The following is a 19,959-nucleotide window of genomic DNA, read 5'->3' as shown; positions in this document are numbered from 1 at the left end:
TCCTGAACAAACACAGCCGCGGGAGGGGAAAAACGAGACATGACTGGCTGGCCGGGCGGGAGTCTGTGGGCGCAGCTCCACTGACATCAGTGGAATTCACACCCTCTTGCACCAGGCCTGAATTCAGACTTGGCTTCGAAGGGCTCACTGAGCTGGTCGGCACTAGGTCACCCACCAAAGTCGAATTTATAAGTGGAGCGTCCACACGTCCAAGCCCGAGATTTCTAAATAACCGCCTGCGGGATTCAAAATCCACACTCCCGCTTTCATCGGGAGTAACGCTAACCCCAGAGCAGTTATTTCAAATAGCGGCCGTGTGGACGTGCCGGAGCGGCTCTTTCGAAGTACCGACGCCCCAGCGTCATTTGAACTAATTACTCCCCCGCTCGTCCTGGGGCCCTAATGCGAGGTCGCACGTTCACCGTGACAGAGCCTGACTCGGACTCATTTTGAGGCTTCCCCAATAGTGAGGACACACTAGTGGAGCATTGCCAGCAGATCCAGAGGTGTCATTATTCCCCTTTATTGGGCTCTGGTGAGCCCACATCTGGAGTATTGTGTCCAGTTTACTACAAAAAGGATGTGGACGCATTGGAGAGGGTCCAGCAGAGGGCAAGCAAAATGATTAGGGGGCTGGAGCATATGACCTATGAGGAGAGGCTGAGGGATTTGGGTCTGTTTAGTCTGCAGAAGAGAAGAGTGAGGGAGGATTTGAGAGCAGCCTTCAACTTCCTGAAGGGAGGTTCCAAAGAGAATGGAGAGAGGCTGTTCTCAGTAGTGACAGATGGCAGAACAAGGCGCAATGGTCTCAAGTTGAGGTGGGAGAGGTCCAGGTTGGATATTAGGAAAAACTATTTCCCTAGGAGGGGGGCGAAGCACTGGGATGGGTTACCTGGGGAAGTAGTGGAGTCTCCATCCCTAGAGGTGTTTAAGTCTCGGCTTGACAAAGCCCTGGCCGGGTTGATTGAGTTGGGATTGGTCCTGCCTAGAGCAGGGGGCTGGACTTGACCTTCTGAGGTCTCTTCCAGCTCTGTGGTTCTATGATAGTTCGAATGTGCTAACTTGGCAGTTAAGTCAAATTTAGTAACTTGGAAAGTTTCCTAGTGTAGCTGTGGGCTGAGAGCTGGACTGCGCAGCCCTCCTGTGGGGGGAGGCTTACGCTGGGTCCTTCAGCGGGGGTTCTGGGGGGAACAAGCCTGTTCCAGGGGAGGAAATATGGCAGGAATCTGCTCTGCCAGCTTCTGAGCCATTCTGAGAACACTGGGGCAGAGAAATGAGACAGCGGCCGAAATTACCCCATCTGGGGAGCGATGCTCAGGAACTCCAGCCGGTAGATTTGGCCCATTGACTTCAATGGAGCAATGCGGCTTTGCTGCAACTGGGCACCCGAAATCTCTTACCAAGCCCACTGAGAATGAAGCTCTAAAAGGCAGGCCCCGGTTCCTATGCTACATCGTGTCTTCGGTGTTGCTTCTTACACGGGGCTCACCGCGGCACCTGGAGCACTTCTGGCAGCACGACTCAGTGGGAGACCCCGGACACCCCTCTGAAACGGGGCCTGCTGCTCTTTCTGGACCCCGACGGATTAGGTGCGGGAGAGGCGCGTGACGGGGCTTCTCTTGGGTTACGTCTACACTGCATGGCCATTGCAGGATGCCGGAAGTATCCCGAAATAGCTACTCAGCGTCTACCCAAGCTGCCTGGTATTTCAAAATATTTTTCAAAATAACGGGCATGCTGTTTCACCGTCCCGGTGAACCTCGTTGCACGGGGATTAAGGGATGGCTTGAAATAGCACGTTATTTTGAAATTTGGCACTGTGTAGATGTCCCAAATTTCAAAACAGATTCAAAATAAGATACACAATTTGCATTGCATGATTTGTGTATCCTATTTTGAGTGTAGGGGTGCTGTGTAGACAGACCCTTGGAGACCGATTAGAACTGTCTGTGCCTCAGTTTCCTCTCCTGTAGTCCAGTTCTCCTGAGCAGTAGGCGTTGGGAAGAGCCTCCGACGGCAATGTAAGCACTAGAAAGCAGCAAAGCAGGAGTCCGAACAAGGTTGCAAATCCCCTGCCCTGCGCACTGCGTTTTGTCATCGCCATAAATGGAGCATTTTGCTCCAAGGGCAGGTGCAGTTTCTTCTCCCGGGGAGGGCTGATGACTTGCCGGCGCTTGGCTTTTCCCTTCCCAGCTGGTTTTGGGAGCTCACTGTGCGCCTGTGGAGAACCGATGGCTGCGACGCCCCATCACATGGCTCATCGCCGGGCAATGGCAGCCCCGACCCAGCCTGCTTTGGATAGAGGCAGGAAAGCGCAGTGTTCCCTTCTCCAGGCTCCCCACTTCGGGTTTCCATCCCCCCCAGGCAGGGGCAGCGCAGACCCAGCGGGGCGGACGGCAAGGGAGGGCAGCTAGCTGTGGGAGTGTGAAAGGAATGAGCCCCAATTAACTGGGGGGCTGAACCGCTTGGAGTTTCCTGCCAGGAGTTTTCCCTTCTCCATGGATGTGAAATGCGACTCTGAGCCCGGTGCCAGGGCGGGCTCTGGGAGCGCCCGGTTCTGTCCACATGAAGCCGAAGGGCCCTTGTCCCGAGTCCGAACCAGGAAGGCCCCCGGTGCCATGGCCATGGCTGATGCCAAGATGCCTCTTCGGCCAGTCGTGAATTCCCGCTTCTGCAGTCCGGAGCCTGTTCCGCTCCCAGCCACGGATTGCAACATGCCCTGGCGTCTGCTGGCCTCGCGGCTCGTCTGCCTGCGTCTGCTTTGGCCAGGCGGGCAGGCCCACGCAGAAACAGCTGGTAGTTTGCCACAGCCAAGGCAGTGGGGAATAAATCTCCCTGCACGAAGGGGAAGATGCCCCCCCTGCTCTGAACGGCGGCCTTTTAGTAGTCGCAAAGCATGGGCCAGTGGCTCTGCAGGGGGACCGGCTTTCACAATCTACCACGGGCACGGTGGCAGCTTTATCGGCTCAGGGCTGAAACTGCTTGGCACCAAATGCCAGACCCCAACTGTTTGGTTCGGTCATCGCGTTCCAAATACGCGTCAGGGTGCGTTGTGTGTGGTTATCAGCTACCTGCGGGTCATGGTATCCGGTACCCGGGGCTGCACAACCCCTCTGGGGAGAACTGCCCTGCTGAAAAAAGCAACAGTTGCAGCCTCTCTGGAGTTTTAATGAATGCAGGAGGGGGAGAGGAGTTGTCCGTAGAACAGTTTCCTCGTTTTAATTTAGCTTGTACATAAGAAAGGAGAAACGCCCAGAGCCTTTTCTTCTTAAAAGGGGTTTGTCTGAAATAACTGCCCCCCCCCCAGCTAAATCAGTGAGCTTTTGCCTTTGCTTGTAATAGGCTAAATGATGGGGTTTCCCCCACGCCTCAAGCACTGTGTGTTGGAGGCTAGCTAGCTATGGAACAAACTGGGAGGGTTTTTTAACCCAGGATAAAATAGCCAAGAGACCACAGCCAGGCAGCTCTTAACCCGGGTTAGCAACGGCTCAGATTCAGTTGCAGGCTGATTTCACTCCAGACTGAGCAGGAGTTTTCAGAGTTGCTGTTCCTGTCTCAGGGTTATGTCTGGCGCTGGGATTTCATTCTGAGCCATGGAACAAATGTGCAGGCCCCGATGCTGCAAAGATTCACCCGCACGCTTACGTCCTCCCCTTGGGTGAGCTGTCCTGTTAGGCAAAGCACGTGAGCACGGGCCTACACGTGAGCGCGTGCTTACGGCAATCGGATCTAAGCACAGGCTTGGCGGCACTCCCTGATGGTTGACCTCGGACAAGTGATGCCGCCAGCCCATGCCTCAGTTTCCCTCCCAGTAAAACGGGGTTCACGATACTCACCTCCTCTGTAAAGTGCTTTGAGAACGACTGGGGGGCACCTGAGAGAATGTACCTGAGCTGGGGCTCCGGGAGCAGCTCTCCTGAGGTCGATGGGGTACTCGGTTATTGGTGCAAGAAGATGGGACGCGCTGGTGAGTCTCCCAGGTCTGTGGGCAGCGGCTGAATCTTCATGTGGAGACACTGCTTAGCACTCCGCAGAGTGTTTCTTCTTTGCAGCAGAACGGCCGCTTTGGTGGTGTCCCTGCCCGGGAACGTGTAACGCAAGAGAACTGCTCCCTGCTTGGCTTGGCAGCTGCTAACGCCCCGTTTGCCTTTCCAAACAAATCTGTGGAATTTTATATTTCAATAAAAAGACGCCCCGGCCTGGCCAATGACCGCGCACACAGCCATTTCTTCCCGCCCCGGGGGGGAGGGGTGGGGCGGCTGGGACCAGACCTTGGCCCACAAGCTACGGCCGCTCAGCCGCACAACACACCAGACGTCCTGCTCCTTAAACGCAGCCTCCCCCATGCCAGCTCTCCCCTTCCTTGCTGCTTCACGCGCAGCATTTCAAGGCCTCCATCAGCAAAGGAGCCGTCACCGAAAAATAAAATCCCGGGAAATGCTAAAAAAAATTCCCAGTCCCCTCCCTCCTCTTCTCCTTCCGCCAGCCCAGTGGCTTTGATCTCAGCACCTCAAACGCCCCTGGAATGGAATCGCTGCCCTCTCTGGCAATGTGGTCCCCTGCCCCCGCCCTGTGCAATTAAGGAGGGACTCCAAATCGCGACAGAAATAATGACATAAATGGAATGAAATGGAGTGTGGGGGAAGGGCGTTAATTAGTATTTGTAGCAATGCCACACCCAGCGACCCCAGACATGGCCCGGGATCCTCTTGTGCTTGGTGCTGTACAAAGCCAGGCCCAACCTCAAAGACCCGAGGCTGGGGGAACGGGCCAGGCGCTTTGCTCATCCCTGGGCTGTTGGCTGGGCGCAGGCTGACCTCCTGTGCAGTCTATTTCCCCCAGGAAGGAGAGGTGGGGGCCCCTCGTGAACGGAGAGCCATGGAGCAGGCCTGGTGGGGCAACAGACCCCCAAAGGAGACGATTCCACTTCCCAGCCTGCCTCCCTCGGGGCCCCAGCCTGCCCGCCCGGGGGCAGCCATGTAGCCAATGGAAGCTGGACGGGGACCCAAAGCTCGTCCCTGCTGCACCGGCGGGAGAGGGAAATGCCTGTCGCAGACCCCACCGGCTGGCTGCGAGCCGCCGGGGCAGGAGAGGCTGCGGGGACACGGGGCTGCCAGAGACAAAGGTCCCAGGAAACGTTCTTCTGGTCTGTCCTCTCGGATGGGTTCCAGGTCCGCCGGGTGCCAAGCCGGGGAGGGCGGCGGAGAACCCGGGCCCTGGCGGAATGAGGCTCGGACAGCGCACAGTTGAGGGGGAAGGGGGTTGGGCCTGGGGGTGTGAAGCAGGCCAAGGGGAAGAGAGACACGTGCTCATTGACTCCCGCCCGAGCCGGGTTCAGTCTGTGCCCAGCATCCCTTAGGCCCTGCTGTAGGCGAGCGGCTCCGGTGCTGCCTCAGGGGAGCCGGGGCCCAGCCCCGCGGAGTGGCCGGAGGGATCCGCCCCGCCCCCGCGACAGGACTGAAGAATAATGTCGTCACTGATGACGCCATTTATGCGGCTCCCTTAAGTCCGGCCCCCGGGTCTAGCGCCGCGCGAGGCGCCCAGACGCCGCTTTTCTGTGCGTGTTTGGAGACCGCTGCTCCAGTTCCAGTGAAAGTGACCGGATAGGACCCCCCCGCCCAGATCGGACCCCCCCCCCCGCGGATCCGACCCCCCCGCCCAGATCGGATCCCCCCCCGCGGACCCGACCCCCCCGCCCAGATAGGACCCCCCCCGCGGATCCGACCCCCCCGCCCAGATCGGATCCCCCTCCGCGGACCCGACCCCCCCGCCCAGATCGGATCCCCCCCCGCGGACCCGACCCCCCCGCCCAGATAGGACCCCCCCCGCGGACCCGACCCCCCCGCCCAGATCGGATCCCCCCTCCGCGGATCCGACCCCCCCGCCTGGATCGGACCCCCCCCCGCGGATCCGACCCCCCCGCCCAGATCGGATCCCCCCCCGCGGACCCGACCCCCCCGCCCAGATAGGACCCCCCCCGCGGACCCGACCCCCCCGCCCAGATCGGATCCCCCCCCGCGGACCCGACCCCCCCGCCCAGATCGGATCCCCCCCCGCGGATCCGACCCCCCCGCCCAGATAGGACCCCCCCCGCGGACCCGACCCCATGCCGGCGAAAAGGCTCTGGGCTCTGTATTTTCATCTACTCGGAAACCTGCCGCGGGAGCTCCCCGAAGCTGGGGGGGGTCGCTGCCCAGCCCAGCCCAAATCCACGTGTCCCAGGTGCCGCAACAGACCAACTCTCTTTCCCGGAGCCTGTATCCGCTACAGCCGGGGCCGGGGCCAGGGCTGGAATTGGGGGCGGGGTTGCTCCCCCCCCCCCCCCCCCCCCCCGGCCGTGGTTCTCGTATCCGGGATTTGCATTTTGGTTCCGTGGCTCTCTCCCCCCCCCCCCATTGTCCCCGCCCCCTGCCTGCGTCACAATAGGTGTGTGGGTGGGGGGGAACTTCTCCCAGAAACGCAAGGGGGCGGGGGCAGCTCTCGTAAGAAGCAGCCTGGACGCGCCAAGCCGCTCGGATTCGCGCAACACACCTGGGTGGCAGCGGCGGCCGGGCAGCGTCTCTGCAGGAGAGGGAGCGTTAGAGGGAACGAAACCTGATTTTCAGGGCGGGCGCTCTCAGACCTCTCACCAGCGGCGCCGCTTTTCATTGCCCCCCCCCCCCCCCGGCGCTGTTCACCCCTTGTCTTTGTGCAGCGATGCGGGACCCGGCGTGACTGTCCGCTCGGTTTGTGCAGCGCCGAGCACCACGCGTCCTGCGCGTTGATCCGGGCTCCTCAGTGCGGCGGTTCAGAACAGCTGTAACTGGTGTGTTAAGGCTAGAGTCCTCCTCACCCAACACACAGGCGAAGGGAGGCCTGTCTGGATCCACAGGGCGCTGTCACTCGAGTGCAAAGCTGGGTCTGAAAATCACCCCTAGCGCAGAATCTGCCTATCCCCAAGTTAGGTCAGGAAATGTAACCACAGAGCTTAGGGTGCGTCTACACAGCAAAGTTATTTTGGAGTAACTGTGAGCATCTACACAGTCTACACAGCAACAGCCTTATTCTGAAATATTATAATGACCTTATTATTTCAAAATAAGGGGAGGTTTATTCTGACTTCTGTAAACCTCATTCTAGAACAATAACACCTATTCCGAAATAGTTATTTCAGAATAGGGGCTGTGTAGACGCTCCAATTTTGCCACGGCCATTATGACTTCTTCCTCCCCAGTGCCTCCTGGGGCTCGGAAAGGAAACAGCAAATCTACCTTAGACAAACATGCTCTGGACTAATTTTGAAACTTCCCGGCAGTGCAGACCTGCTATTTTGAAATAAGCTATTTCAGAAGAACTATTCCGAGTAGTTTATTCCAAAATAGATGTACAGTGTAGACGTAGCATGGCTACTCAGGTACATCACGCATCAAAGGGGACATGCTCAGAGTAGCCTGTGGACCGCAAATCTAGATTGTCCCTCAATAACTGAGGCTCAAGGAGAATCTGAGCAGCCTGGCGTGAGTAAAATTCACGTGAACAGCGGGGTGCCTTGATCAGCGGGGCGCCCAACTCTCCTAGGAACCAGCGGGGCGCCCAACTCTCCTAGGAACCCCCCCTCAAGCCTCCCCTTGTCAGCTCAGGTCACTTTGTCTATGGCGCGTGGCTGGAGCAGGCCTGGACCCGAGCGCTGGGTTGGGACCCAGGCCCCGGCTGGAAGGAGAAGCTGGCCCCGGGGTTCCCTCCGTGCGCCCCGCTCGGGCTGGGTTGCTGCCGGGCATGGGGCTCCCCCAGATTGCAATGGAAGCTCAAGACCCGGCAAAGTCCGACCCTTTCCAAAGCGGGTCTCGTTTAATCCCCACGAACCGCCTTGGCACAAAGGCGCCGCCGCCCCCTCCCCAGCCCCCGGAGTCCATCCAGGAAAGTCCGTGGGGACGCGACCCGCGTGGGAACCGGCCTGGGCTCAGAAGGGCGCCCCTGGGTGCGTTGACCCCCCTCAAACCCGCGCTCTCCCCGGGGGGGGTCAGTCATCTGGCTCCTTCTCTCTGCCCCCCGGGGGTTGGTTTTGCGCCTGTTCACAAACATCGATGCCAAACGCCCCCCCCCCCCCATGGCTCCAAACCTGTTGCTCTGATCCCCCCCCCCCCCCCCATACACACACAGTCCGGGATTGTTAATTCCCGGGATGGGGGGCTGCCCTTAGGGTTCCGTAACGTCACTGGCCGCCCGGGCCAATGGGGAGGCGAGGGGCGGGGCGCGGAGGGAACCCCGGGGCCAGCTGGCTGCAGGAGGACTCGTCCCGCCTGGATGTGGCTGCGGGGAGGGGGCGGCGGGTGGTCTGCGCGGACGGACTGCCTGCAGCCCGGGCCGGGGCAGGCGAGGGGCAACGCACCGCAGCAGCGGCCGGGCACCAGCGGGGCTCTGCCCGGGCCCAGCGATGGCTCGCAGCGGCCGCCAGCCCGCGGGCTGCTAGCCCTGTCCCGGTCGGGTCGAACGCCCGGGCCATGATGACGATGAGCGCCCTGGCCGAGAGCCTGCTGGGGCCGGACCCCTCCAAATCCGCCTTCCTGGAGTTCGGGCACAGCCGCCCGCCCTCGCCCCAGCCGCCACCCTCCCCCAGCCTGGCGCCCCGCCGCTACCCCCTGCCCGGCTTGCACGCCCCCAGCCACGAGGGGGGCCCCTTTGCCCCCTACGGACGGTCCGTGGCTTACCCGTACCCCAGCTCGGCGGGCGGCCCGCCCCTGCCTCACCATCTGCACTGCAGCCAGTACCTGCCCTACCAGGAGCACAGCGCCCCGGGGCACGAGGCCAGGCTAGAGGAGACAGGTAAGGGAGCGCCCCTTTCTCCCTGTTCCAGCCCGGTCTTTGGGGGTCCTGACTGCCGCTGGGTGCCCCCTAGCCCCGCTGTCCATCCCCGTGAGACCGGTCTCTCCGGAAACCGGCCCTGCACAGGAAAAGCCCCCTCCCCCCAGTCAAACAAACCGAGATCTGGCAAATCCCCCGGCCAGCACCGGAGCAGCCAGTCCCAGAGCCGCGAGGTCTGAGCCGAAGGGGTCCCTGCCTGACCCTGAGAGACGCCTCCCCTGCCGCTTGGCTTGTGCCGCTAGAACTTCGCTGTCTCTTTAACGGCGCCCTTTACGGCAAACCTGCTCTAGCTGCCTGCTGCTATTTGAAATTAAAGGGCCCCCTCTAGTTAAGGGACCTTCTAAAGGGGAACACAACAGTCATTTTGACCAAACCCAGATGTTCCCCCCCCCCCAAAAAAAAAAAGAATTACAAGCCCCATGGGAATCCCTAATAGGAAACTGTCTTATTTGGTTTCTTCCTTTATGAAAAACATCATCATTGTTTTCCCTTGGTACATTTGCAACGCAAACAAGAGCTTTTAGGGCAACGTCTGGGGCTTGTCCCCCGCCCGAATGCCGTGAAAAACGGGTTCTCTGCCGCAAAGAAACCGGGACTGGAATGGGCATCTCTCCTGAGATTCTGGCTTCAGAAGGGTTCTGCGTTGTGCTGTTTACTTTGGGACATGCTAACATTTTTTTAACAGAAATACGCGCTGGATAAAATATCCGAAGCCTTCTCCTAGCTGCGAGATTGGAAACACATGCAAGTTTTAACGGAAAACATCTCTTATTTGTTTCTGCGTTTTACTCTCCGTCGGCGCTGGAAACGACCTCTGAGCAATCCGAGCCAGCCCGTTTAGCAGGGAGGAAAAGTCAGGGCAGTTTTTCTGTGCCTCCCAGGGCTAAAAGCCTGGCCCTGTTGGTGTAAATGAGAGTCATTGGTTTTAATGGAGCCAGGACTTCACGGCAGAATTTTGCACACACCCAGAGGAACCCGCCACTTCCCCTGCTGTGTCTGTCCGCCCGATCTACAAAGGCCCAGAACTGAGGGCTGACACACAGCAAGACGAACGCTCTTGTTTGTTGGGTAACAATTAGACTGCACGCCACCCGGCTAAGGTCTTTCATCGCCTGGACGCAAGGGCGAGGCCTACCTCAGCCATAACAGAGACGTGGCGATGTTTCGTTGTAAAGCACCGCTCGCCGGCTGTTCGGGGCGGGCATGTACAACCAGCAACTTCCAGCTCCTGGCTCTGTTATTTCACGCCAATGGCCTTTCATTGGCACCTGTCCGGATTCCGGGGCAAGAGCCAAAACGCGCTAATGGCGCAGCAAGCACATTAGGAAAAGTGCCATCAAGAAATCTTTCTGGGGTCGCGGCGCTTCTCAGCCCGAAGCGGGGAAGTTGGAGGAGCGCTCGCGGGGTGGTTTGAGGAGCTCGTCACAGGAGGGAAAATGCCCAAGTATTTAATTCGGGGCCAGAGGCTAGAACGGAGCGACCGACGCTGCAAGGAGCGGCCCATGTGAGGGGGAAAGTGGCTTTTTGGAGCCTGACTTGTGGAAGGAAACCCGAAGATTCCGGAGCGACTCTGCGCGGATTATTCGGCTGGCGAGTCGCTTTCCCGAGTTTCCCGATCGCTGTAAGAAGTTCCGGAGCAAAGTGAGTCATTGGAGGGGTTAGGAAAGCAGGACCCCCGGCCCCCAGGAACGAGCTCTCTCGCGCCTTTCCAAAGGGCGCGGGTCGCAGCTCTAAGGGGACCGGTCCCGATCCCGGCTGCCCGCTGCAAAATTGTCTTCGGCGAAGTTGTCCGCAGCAGGGTAGGGTCCGAACTGCGCGCAACTTGGGGCTCTCGGCGGGCCCATGCTGCTCCCCTCGGCTGAAATCAGCGGCGTTACTCCGGATTCGCACCCACTGGACTGAGGGCAACATTTGGGCCAATGCGCGAGACTGAATCTTTTGCTTAGAGACACCTCCTCTCCCCTCACCCGTATCGCCAGCCCCCACGCCGCAGCGAGTGTCTGCGGAATGGAAACCCGAGGGGGTAATTATTGACCGGCTTAATTATCAATCAGTAGTAGCGGTAGTTCTCCCGAGGTGGATGAACATTAAACTAATCTAAACCAATTACAGACTTGGCATCGCTTTGCAATGGAGGAGAACAGCAAATTAGATGACTCGATCGCCCGGGCATTTCTGGGAGCCGAATGGACGCGAACTTTGCACCCCGAAAGCTCCCCTCCGCCGCCGTGGAGCTGTGACCGGGGGTTGCTGGCGGGGTCAGGCCGCATGCGGAGGACAAAGGAAGCGCGACTTCCCCATCTGTTGTTATTTCTCACGCGCCTGACACCGCAAAGCCCAGACTCCGCGCTCTGCAAATTCTGTCTCCTCGGCTTCTGCGGCGCGTGGTTTCCCATTTGAGTCCCTCTGACGGGGGCTGCCGGCTTCCCGGAATATCCAGGAGATACTCAGAACGGGTCCTAGGCATGGGGGGGGGGGCGAGCCCTGGCAGTATCCCCCGTTAATTTCCCGAACTCCTAGTTTAACTGATTTATTAAACTGACTCCTCTTAAAACACTGAATCCAGTTTGAAAAGGTTAGTTTACATGGCGGGGAAACGAGTCCGGATTTTAAATTCCGATTCATTGGTCCAACGAGAGACAGAACACACATCGACTGGCTGAACGTTTTCGGATCTAAATCGTTGTAGCGCGAATCCGGATCCACCCTTTGCAGCCTGCAAGGAATCCAGGTGAATTCTCCGGCGTCTAGACCAATGTCATTTAGACCAGAATCCGGCCCTTTCCCAAAGGCCCGATTTTCAAGTCAGGCTCACGTTTGATTTCTACCCTGCAATCCACTTATTCCCTGATTACCGAACGAACCAGGCTGGTGAACCGAGCTCTCCAAGCCAGCCCGCGACAAAACGGTTTCAAAATTAAGTCAAGAGAACGGTAACAAAGGCGCTGGATAAAGGGGGAGCAATTGTGGGGCGGCCTAACAGGACTTCGCTCCTTAGCGCCGAGATTTTCTAGGAGGTCTTACGGCAGGGTTTGGGGTTTGCAATTAAATGATTCCTTAAGGGGTTTTTAAATTATACGTCCCACTTCTGCCTCCACGCGCCCTCGCACGCTACGTTTGCAATTGCCGAGCTCACAGAGATCTCGTCGATGGGGGGAATTGCCAGGCCAAGGAACGAGGCGGCAGCGGTTCGAAGCTGCTGGGGAGGTGGGTGGCTGTAGCCCGTTTCCTTCTAGCGAAGTTCTGTCCGGCTTTGATGTCACCTCCAGACTGTGAACACGGTGAGGGGCGCCGCTGCGAGCCTGGCGCTACGTTGCGCAGGCCCTAGTCCAGCGCGCAGCGCAGGGAAAAGAGCGAAGCGACTTGTGCAGGCGAGGCGCCAAAACCACCCGGCTGTAAAGCGCCCCGCCTGTGGAGAGACGGAACCGGGTCCCGAAAGGGGGCAGCGACCGGCGGGAGACGGGACCGAATCCCCAGGGAGTTTGGCTCGGGCCGGCCCGGGCTTTACAGTCACGCGCGGCCTGACAAGATTTTGCAGGCTCGGCACCAGTTCCGCGGCCTCAAACCCAACGGAGGAAGCGCAGCGCCGCTTGAAATATCCCCCCCCCCGCCCGAAGGGGGAGGGGGAGAGGAAGTGACCCCCTGAAAATGAAAAGTCGCCACGTCCCAATCGGGGCGCGTGTCCTTTGTGCGGAAACAACGCGCATTGACTCTGCTAAGTAACGGGGTCTGGCGGGGGGGGCGATCCGGGCAGGAACACGCGACCTTCTGTTTCCCAGGGATGTTTGCTCCAGTGGGCCATGTATTGGATCACACATGTCTACACTAGGAAATATTTCGATGTAATAACCCCTGAAATAAACTATTTCGAAATCGCTAGTCAACACTACAGGGAAGCCCTCCAGCGAACAGCTACACGGGAGGGCAGACGTGGAATTAAGATGCACAACTTCAGACACCTCAGGGTTACCGCTACACTACAGTGTTTTTGCACAAAAACCTGAGGAGGGTCACCCCTCAAATGAGCTCCAGCACTATGAAATGGGCAGTTAAAGGGCAGAACAGGGGTTTTTCCACCCGAGGTAAACTTCCTTTTCTGAGGCATCATTGCTTTTAGCGCTACAGCTACTGCACAAGAAGGCCAGTGTGGACTGTCCAGAAGGAAAAAGCACAGGTGTGAATGGCCACGAGAGCTTTCTTGTGCAATAGTGTCCAGCAGTGTGGACACTCTCTTGTGCAAAAGAGCCTCGCAAAAGCTGGGTGCTTTGATATGTGGACGTGGTCTTGCTTAAGAAGCCTTTGCGCCAAAAAACCAGCACTACAGACGTCTTGCGCTAGAACACTGCAGTGAAGACCAGCCCGATGGTGTAGCTGAAGTCCAAATAGCTTAATTCGGCTTTTGGCGCTGTCTCCACAGCAGGAAGTCAAAGGAAGAGCTCTCTTCCTCAGACTCCGCCTACAAGGAGGGTTGCAGGAGTCAGAATAAGAAGTCCTCCAAGGGGATAGTATTTTGACATTATTTCAAAATAACTGCCTGCTGTGTAGACGACTAGGTTTTTTGGAATATGTTGCTGTGTAGAGCTGCCTTCCATGGGTGCCTCTACCCTGCACCCTTACATAGAAATAAGCCAGGCCATTTGCACTACACAAATTGCGTACCTTATTTTGATCTCATTTTGAAATACACTGCTGTTCCGAAACGCCCCTTAACCCTCATGGGACAAAGGTCACAGGAAGAGCTGGGATAGCGGCCTGTTATTTCAAACTCTATTTAGCAGTAATGGGTGCACTCAAAAGACGCTATTCAAAATAGCGCCGCAGGCGTAGCCTATGTGGATGTGCTCCCCCCAGAAAGCAGGGGGAGAGTTACTACAAATGACCGTGGGAAGCAGCTGTTTCGAAACAGGGGCAGTCGAGCGCCACACTGCCCCCTGTCGAAATAAGCGCTATTCCCTGTGGAAGGCAGGAGTTATCCTTTCAAAATAAAGGGCTTGGAAGTGTGGCCCTCTGCTTGTTATCTGGAGACCCAGGGCTAGCAGGGCTCTTACAGCTGTCGGGGGAGGTCCAGGGTCCTAGCTGTTGCTTTCTCTGTTTTCCTGCCCTGTCGATCCATTTTATTGAAAAATCCAAAGGGCTGTGAGAATTGAACGCTGTGTCGTTACGCTCCCCACCCCCCTCCCAGCCCACGGCCAGGCTGAGAAGGAAAAACAAGCCAGCAACTCCCAACACCCCCTCCCCGCCCCATGCCAGAGAGAGGAGCCGCTTTCCGTGCCTGAAAGTCACTTGGCAGCGCTTCCAGGGGACCCGATCCCTGGGCAAAGAGCCTCTGTCCAGGCGGAGCGTGTGAACGAACCTCTGCTTCTACACAGCCAAGCTGCCAGCTCCGGGGTGCTGCCCTGTGGATGGGGGGAGGCTGGATCGCTGGGTACCCCCTATTCCATGTCTCCCTGCTCACCTGGCCGCTCCAGACCGCCCCCTAGTGCTGGGGCCGCCAGTCTCCAGACTCCGGCTGCAGACGCCTAACCGAGCCCTTTGATCCCAGAGCAGGAGAAAGTCACCGTAATCGAGAATGGTGAGATCCGCATCAACGGCAAAGGGAAGAAAATGCGCAAGCCCCGCACCATCTACTCCAGTCTGCAGCTCCAGGCACTCAACCAGCGCTTCCAGCAAACCCAGTACCTGGCCCTCCCGGAAAGAGCGGAACTGGCGGCGCAGCTGGGGCTGACCCAGACACAGGTACAGCCTGGGCTAGGGTTGCCAGATGGTTTAACAAAAAATACCGAACACCTCCACCCCCCCCCCCCCAAAAAAAAGATGCTGGGAAAAATTCTGTTGAGGAAAAAAAGGGGGGAGACCAAAGTTATTAAGCAAAAGGTGCACCACTCCCTCCAGTTTGGGACCACACACTAACCGAAAATGCACCCACCCCTCCCTCTGAGCCAGGCCTCCCGCAGCGTCCCCCATCCCAATGCACTCACCCCTGCCTCACACCCAGTCCCCCCAGTGCCCCCATCCCAGTGCACTCACCCCTGCCTCACACCCAGTCCCCCCAGTGCCCCCCATCCCAATGCACTCACCCCTGCCTCACACCCAGTCCCCCCAGTGTCCCCCATCCCAATGCACTCACCCCTGCCTCACACCCAGTCCCCCCAGTGCCCCTCATCCCAATGCACTCACCCCTGCCTCACACCCAGTCCCCCCAGTGCACCCCATCCCAATGCACTCACCCCTGCCTCACACCCAGTCCCCCCAGTGCCCCCCATCCCAATGCACTCACCCCTGCCTCACACCCAGTCCCCCCAGTGCCCCCCATCCCAATGCACTCACCCCTGCCTCACACCCAGTCCCCCCCAGTGCCCCCCATCCCAGTGCACTCACCCCTGCCTCACACCCAGTCCCCCCAGTGCACCCCATCCCAATGCACTCACCCCTGCCTCACACCCAGTCCCCCCAGTGCCCCCCATCCCAGTGCACTCACCCCTGCCTCACACCCAGTCCCCCCAGTGCACCCCATCCCAATGCACTCACCCCTGCCTCACACCCAGTCCCCCCCAGTGTCCCCCATCCCAATGCACTCACCCCTGCCTCACACCCAGTCCCCCCAGTGCACCCCATCCCAATGCACTCACCCCTGCCTCACACCCAGTCTCCCCAGTGCCCCCATCCCAATGCACTCACCCCTGCCTCACACCCAGTCCCCCCAGTGCCCCCATCCCAATGCACTCACCCCTGCCTCACACCCAGTCTCCCTAGTGCCCCCCCATCCCAGTGCACTCCCTCTGCCCCCAGCCAGGCATCCCCCTTAGCCGCCAGGCACCGGAGGAATGGGATGGCCAGATAAGTTCATCTTACTTTTAAAGTGGCTGCTCCTGCTGCCGGCCAGGCTGCCTCAGCTCACAGCTTGTAGGGGACTGGTCACACCGGCTAGAGCCGCGCAGGCTCTGCTCCCAGCACAGCACAGCACCTCCCTAGCAAGTATCCCCTCCTGCCTCCCTTCGCTGTGAATCTGCTGCACTCCTCACTCCCCCACCCCCACCAGAGGAAAATTGTCCCCACCCGGCTTCCGGCCCAGAGAAACAGGAAATAGGGGACATTGCACATGTCTGGTATTTTCTGGTTTTTTTACCCGTGGAGCCGGAAAATACTGGACTGTCCGGGTGAAAACCGGACACCTGGCAACCCTAGCCGGGGCCAAGAGTCAGCTGCTGGGCATTAGACACAGGGCCAAGTTTTGCTCCATGCTGGAGTGAATCCGGACTGACTCCAAATTTGCAGACGTGTGACTGGAAACAGGACCCGGCCCTGTCTCCCTAGCGCATAACAATAGTACACGGAGCTGCGTTTGCTCTCATTAAGCCACATTCCGCTGTCAGTTACAGACATACAAATTCAGAGCTAATCCAGATTTAACCCAGTGTAAAGCAGAATGCGGCTCCATCTCCCTGGACAGTGCACTCTGTTCCCTTGACTTTCATTGGGCCACACCCTGCCTCTGCGCCATCTCTGTAAATGAATGTTATTTCCGATTCCTACGTGTTTAGAACAGAATCCAGCCTTTCCGTCTCTCGGACTCTCTAGTAGCTACAGAAACAGAAACTTCCATCACCCACAGCTGTTCCTGCAATGACTGGACCAACTCAGCTCCCCTTTGTCTACTCTGCTGCGCTATTTCGGGGCATTCTTTTGAAATAACAAACCCTTGATTTCGAAATAAGGGGAGTCATTTTGAAATCGCTCCCTAGTGTAGACATGCCCAATGCAGGGCTCGGCATCGCCCCTTATTCCGGATTTCCAGCCCAATCTGGCCCAAGGGAAGCTGCGTGTATTCTTGGTTCTGCAGCTACTGCTCGGAAGTAGAACAGTTCGAACCCGACCCGTGCACACGCCGCAGTGATCTGGGTCCAGGGTGAGTCACCCCTGCCACCAGGGGGGCGCAGCTGCCTCGCTTTCCCAGCCCTAGGGCACATTCACACGGACACACTAGGGCAGGGGGCAAAGCAGATTCGATCCGATCCAGCTCGGACGCAAAGCTCAATTCGGATGGATGGAGCTCAGCCCCACCCCCACAGTTCCCTGGGCTGAGTTGGGGTCTGCCCCCTCTCTCACGTGGGTGATGATTGGTCCCTCATTCCAGACCCCCCCCTTTTCTGCCGCATGTGGTTCCCATTCGCCCTCTCTCTGTCTTCCCCGCATTCCCTTTCCCTGCGCAGGGAGCCGAGCCGAGGGGAAGTTTGCCTGCTGGGAATTGACAAACTCTTCGGCAGGGTGGGCGGAAGAGGGGGGAGGGCAGATGCTGCTCGGTCCCCCGGGAAACTGAGCTCGCCTGGATTCGTTTCGATTTCAATCCGGGATCAATTGGGGACGCCGCGCTAGGGAAGCCCCAAGTATTCCCGGCCCCCGTCAACAAACCCAGAAAACCCAGCACCAACAGCGAGGGCTAACGAGAAATTGGAGCGGCTCTTGGCCGTGTGAATTCGGAGTCACTCCTCTGCGGCGGGAGTCACTCCGGATTCACAGGGGTGCAAACTGAGAACGGAATCGCAAGACAGTGGGGACGAAGCTCCGGAGAAACGTGCAAACGCGGGCTCGGGGGAAGCAGCGGGATGATTAAATACGGGAATTTGTTTTGCCCCCATGTCGGGGCTAGACTCCAAGCCGGTGTAAACGGGCGTCGAGCCACGGCGGGATCGGAATGCAGGGGAGCGAGCGGCAGCGCCTCGCGGGGGCAGAGCCAGCTGGGGAATCGCTTTGAAGAGCTAGAGCCAGACAGGCGGGCGCGAGGGATCGCTCCGCAGCTACAGCCCACGGGGGGTTAATAATCCTGCTAGCAGCCGAGGCGAGTGCGAACCTGCAGCGCAGCGCCCCGGGAGGAGAGGCAGTCAGCTGAGGCGTTACGCAACCCCCCTCCCCGTAGCGAGAAGGGAGGCCCCCCCGGCCTTGTCTACCCTCCGCGGCTCTGCCAGGGGGGCGACCCTCCCCCCGCCAGCGCAGAAACCCGGGGGTGGAGGAATCTTGCAATTACCCCCCACCCCATCCTGCGCCTGTTGAAGGCGGGAGCCAGGGCCGCTCTCCGCGGCTCGCTTTTGGAGCCCCAGTGAGACACGGGGCAGGTAGCGCTTTGCACGGGGCCCGATCCGTCCCGTCGGGGCTACCCCCTCCCCCCCGCTCCCGGGTTTTCCCTGCAATGTCTCATTATTCGCTGCCGTGTTTGGGGGGTGACAAGCGGGAGCGATTCGGGCCGGGACTCCTCCTACCCCAGCCCCCTCTTGTGCAACGTCCCTCCCCCGCCATACCCTACAGCCCCCCCCCCCCGCGACACATGCCCTCTGTGGATCGGTGACTCTTTCCTCTCCTTGTTGCAGGTCAAGATCTGGTTCCAGAACAAACGCTCCAAGTACAAGAAGATCATGAAGCAGGGCCCCAGCGTTCAGGAAGGGGAACCCCTCCACAGCTCCTCCTCCTTGTCCCCCTGCTCACCCAGCCTGCCCCCGCTCTGGGACGTGTCCATGGCGGGCAAAGTAGCCCCGCTCCCTCCCAACAGCTACATCAACAGTTTTGGACCTTGGTATCAACCACACCATCAAGACGCCATGCCAAGGCCGCATCCGATGTGACAGCGGGCTCTGCCTTAATTTCTCCTCACTCACCCACCCATCCCCGCAGAAAAAGACACGCAAGCCCTCAGCTCCTTGGGGAATGTATGAAAGCATCATGCCTCCGGGAGTTCCGCCGGTCGCACGGGAAAAGTCTCCGGGTCCTCAGCGGACAAGGTGGAAGGCCGAGAAAGGAACTCCTGTGAGGAACTGAGGCAGACGCTCGCCCAGAGCAGAGGAGGGCAAAGGCACTGATGTTATCCCGGCCAGGGAGGAAGAAAGGCTGGCGTTCCCCTCCTCTGCAGGGGTAAAGGCGGGGAGGTGAGTCTCCGTGGGCGCTGAGTAGTGACAAGTCCAAGGAACTAGAAGAGTTTGCATCATCTGAAGAGCCCCCCCCCCCGGACTTTAGCAACTTTACCCTCCCCCCTTTTTCCTGTAAGTCATTTTCGTACACACCGACAAATGTCTAGCTGGAAAACGACCCGTGTGTCTATAAGTAGCTGTTGGCCCCCCGCCTACCGCAGCCCTCTGCTCCCCTGGGTGCCCTGCCGCGCGTAGGTGCCCGGTGCTCCAAGGCCGGGATGCTGTTTACAGACTGATTCAAAAGCGTCTTAGGAATGTCCCCTCCCCCGGCCCTTCACAAAGCATTATTTCTGTCTGGTTGCAAGGCAGGAAGCGAACTCCAGCGCGCCCGGTTTTAGCCACCCGACGCTGGCGGGTTCGTTCCGCAGGGATGTCTGATTCTGTTTAACTCCCGCCCGCCGCTCTCGAAACCCCCCCCCCCCCCCGCGAAGCCATCTGGTCCCCCCCCCCCCCGTTTGCAACCACTTATTTATAAACAACATTTGGTTAGGACGTTGTTTCGCTTTATAAATAGGCTGCGCAACTGCCGAGGAAAGGCCTTTCCTGCCCAAAACAGACATTTCCAACGCGATTTGCGGACGCTGATCTAAGGAGGGAAAACTTGGATGTGACCTCCGGCAAGGGATGTTTCCCTCTTGTCACTGGGGTCGGGGGAGGAGAATTGTTTTCTTAACAACAACTGTGTACAAAAGACATTGGCAAACCTCTGTGTTGTCCTAGTGGCCCAGGACAAAGAGATCCGTGAGTCGAAACCGTGCTGCGGTGCAGTTTTTGTTCCTGGAAACCTTTGCGCGGGTGCTTAACTTTACTCCCGGCGGCGAAAATTAAGCGCGATAGTAAAGCGCATCCGCATTTGCAGGACTGGACCGAGGTCTCCGAGGCTGCTTACCCCACTAGCGACCCCCCCTCGTGGACTGCGCCCTTGTGTCTCTCGGGGCCGGCCCAACGCGCCTGGGCCCAGGTTCGAATTTCAGCGGCGACCAATGCGGCGCGCTTCGAGCTTAGGGGAGTGTGGTTTGTTATTTAGCTCTGCGGCTGCATCGGAGGCCCGCACGGCCAAGAAAACCCTTGCCCGCGGACAAGCCCCGGTGAGCAGCGAATTTCCGTCGGGAGCGGCAGGGATTTTTTTTTTTTAACATTTAATCCGTTCTTAAGAAAACCG

General features: G+C 58.7%; 1 protein-coding gene across 1 annotated transcript; it reads left to right on the top strand.

The window, feature by feature from the left end:
* Nucleotides 1–8,257: 8,257 nt before the first annotated feature.
* On the top strand, nucleotides 8,258–19,549 carry DLX4 (distal-less homeobox 4). Its single transcript, XM_075911305.2, has 3 exons — nucleotides 8,258–8,802; nucleotides 14,384–14,577; nucleotides 18,204–19,549. Exons 1-3 carry the CDS (start codon nucleotides 8,481–8,483, stop codon nucleotides 18,453–18,455), a joined length of 768 nt encoding a protein of 255 aa, XP_075767420.2. The 5' UTR covers nucleotides 8,258–8,480; the 3' UTR covers nucleotides 18,456–19,549.
* Nucleotides 19,550–19,959: the final 410 nt, after the last annotated feature.

This window comes from Pelodiscus sinensis, chromosome 29, assembly GCF_052426305.1.
Source record: "Pelodiscus sinensis isolate ZL-2025 chromosome 29, ASM5242630v1, whole genome shotgun sequence".
Lineage (NCBI taxonomy): Eukaryota > Metazoa > Chordata > Testudines > Trionychidae > Pelodiscus > Pelodiscus sinensis.
This window is presented reverse-complemented; position numbering and strand designations above follow the sequence as displayed.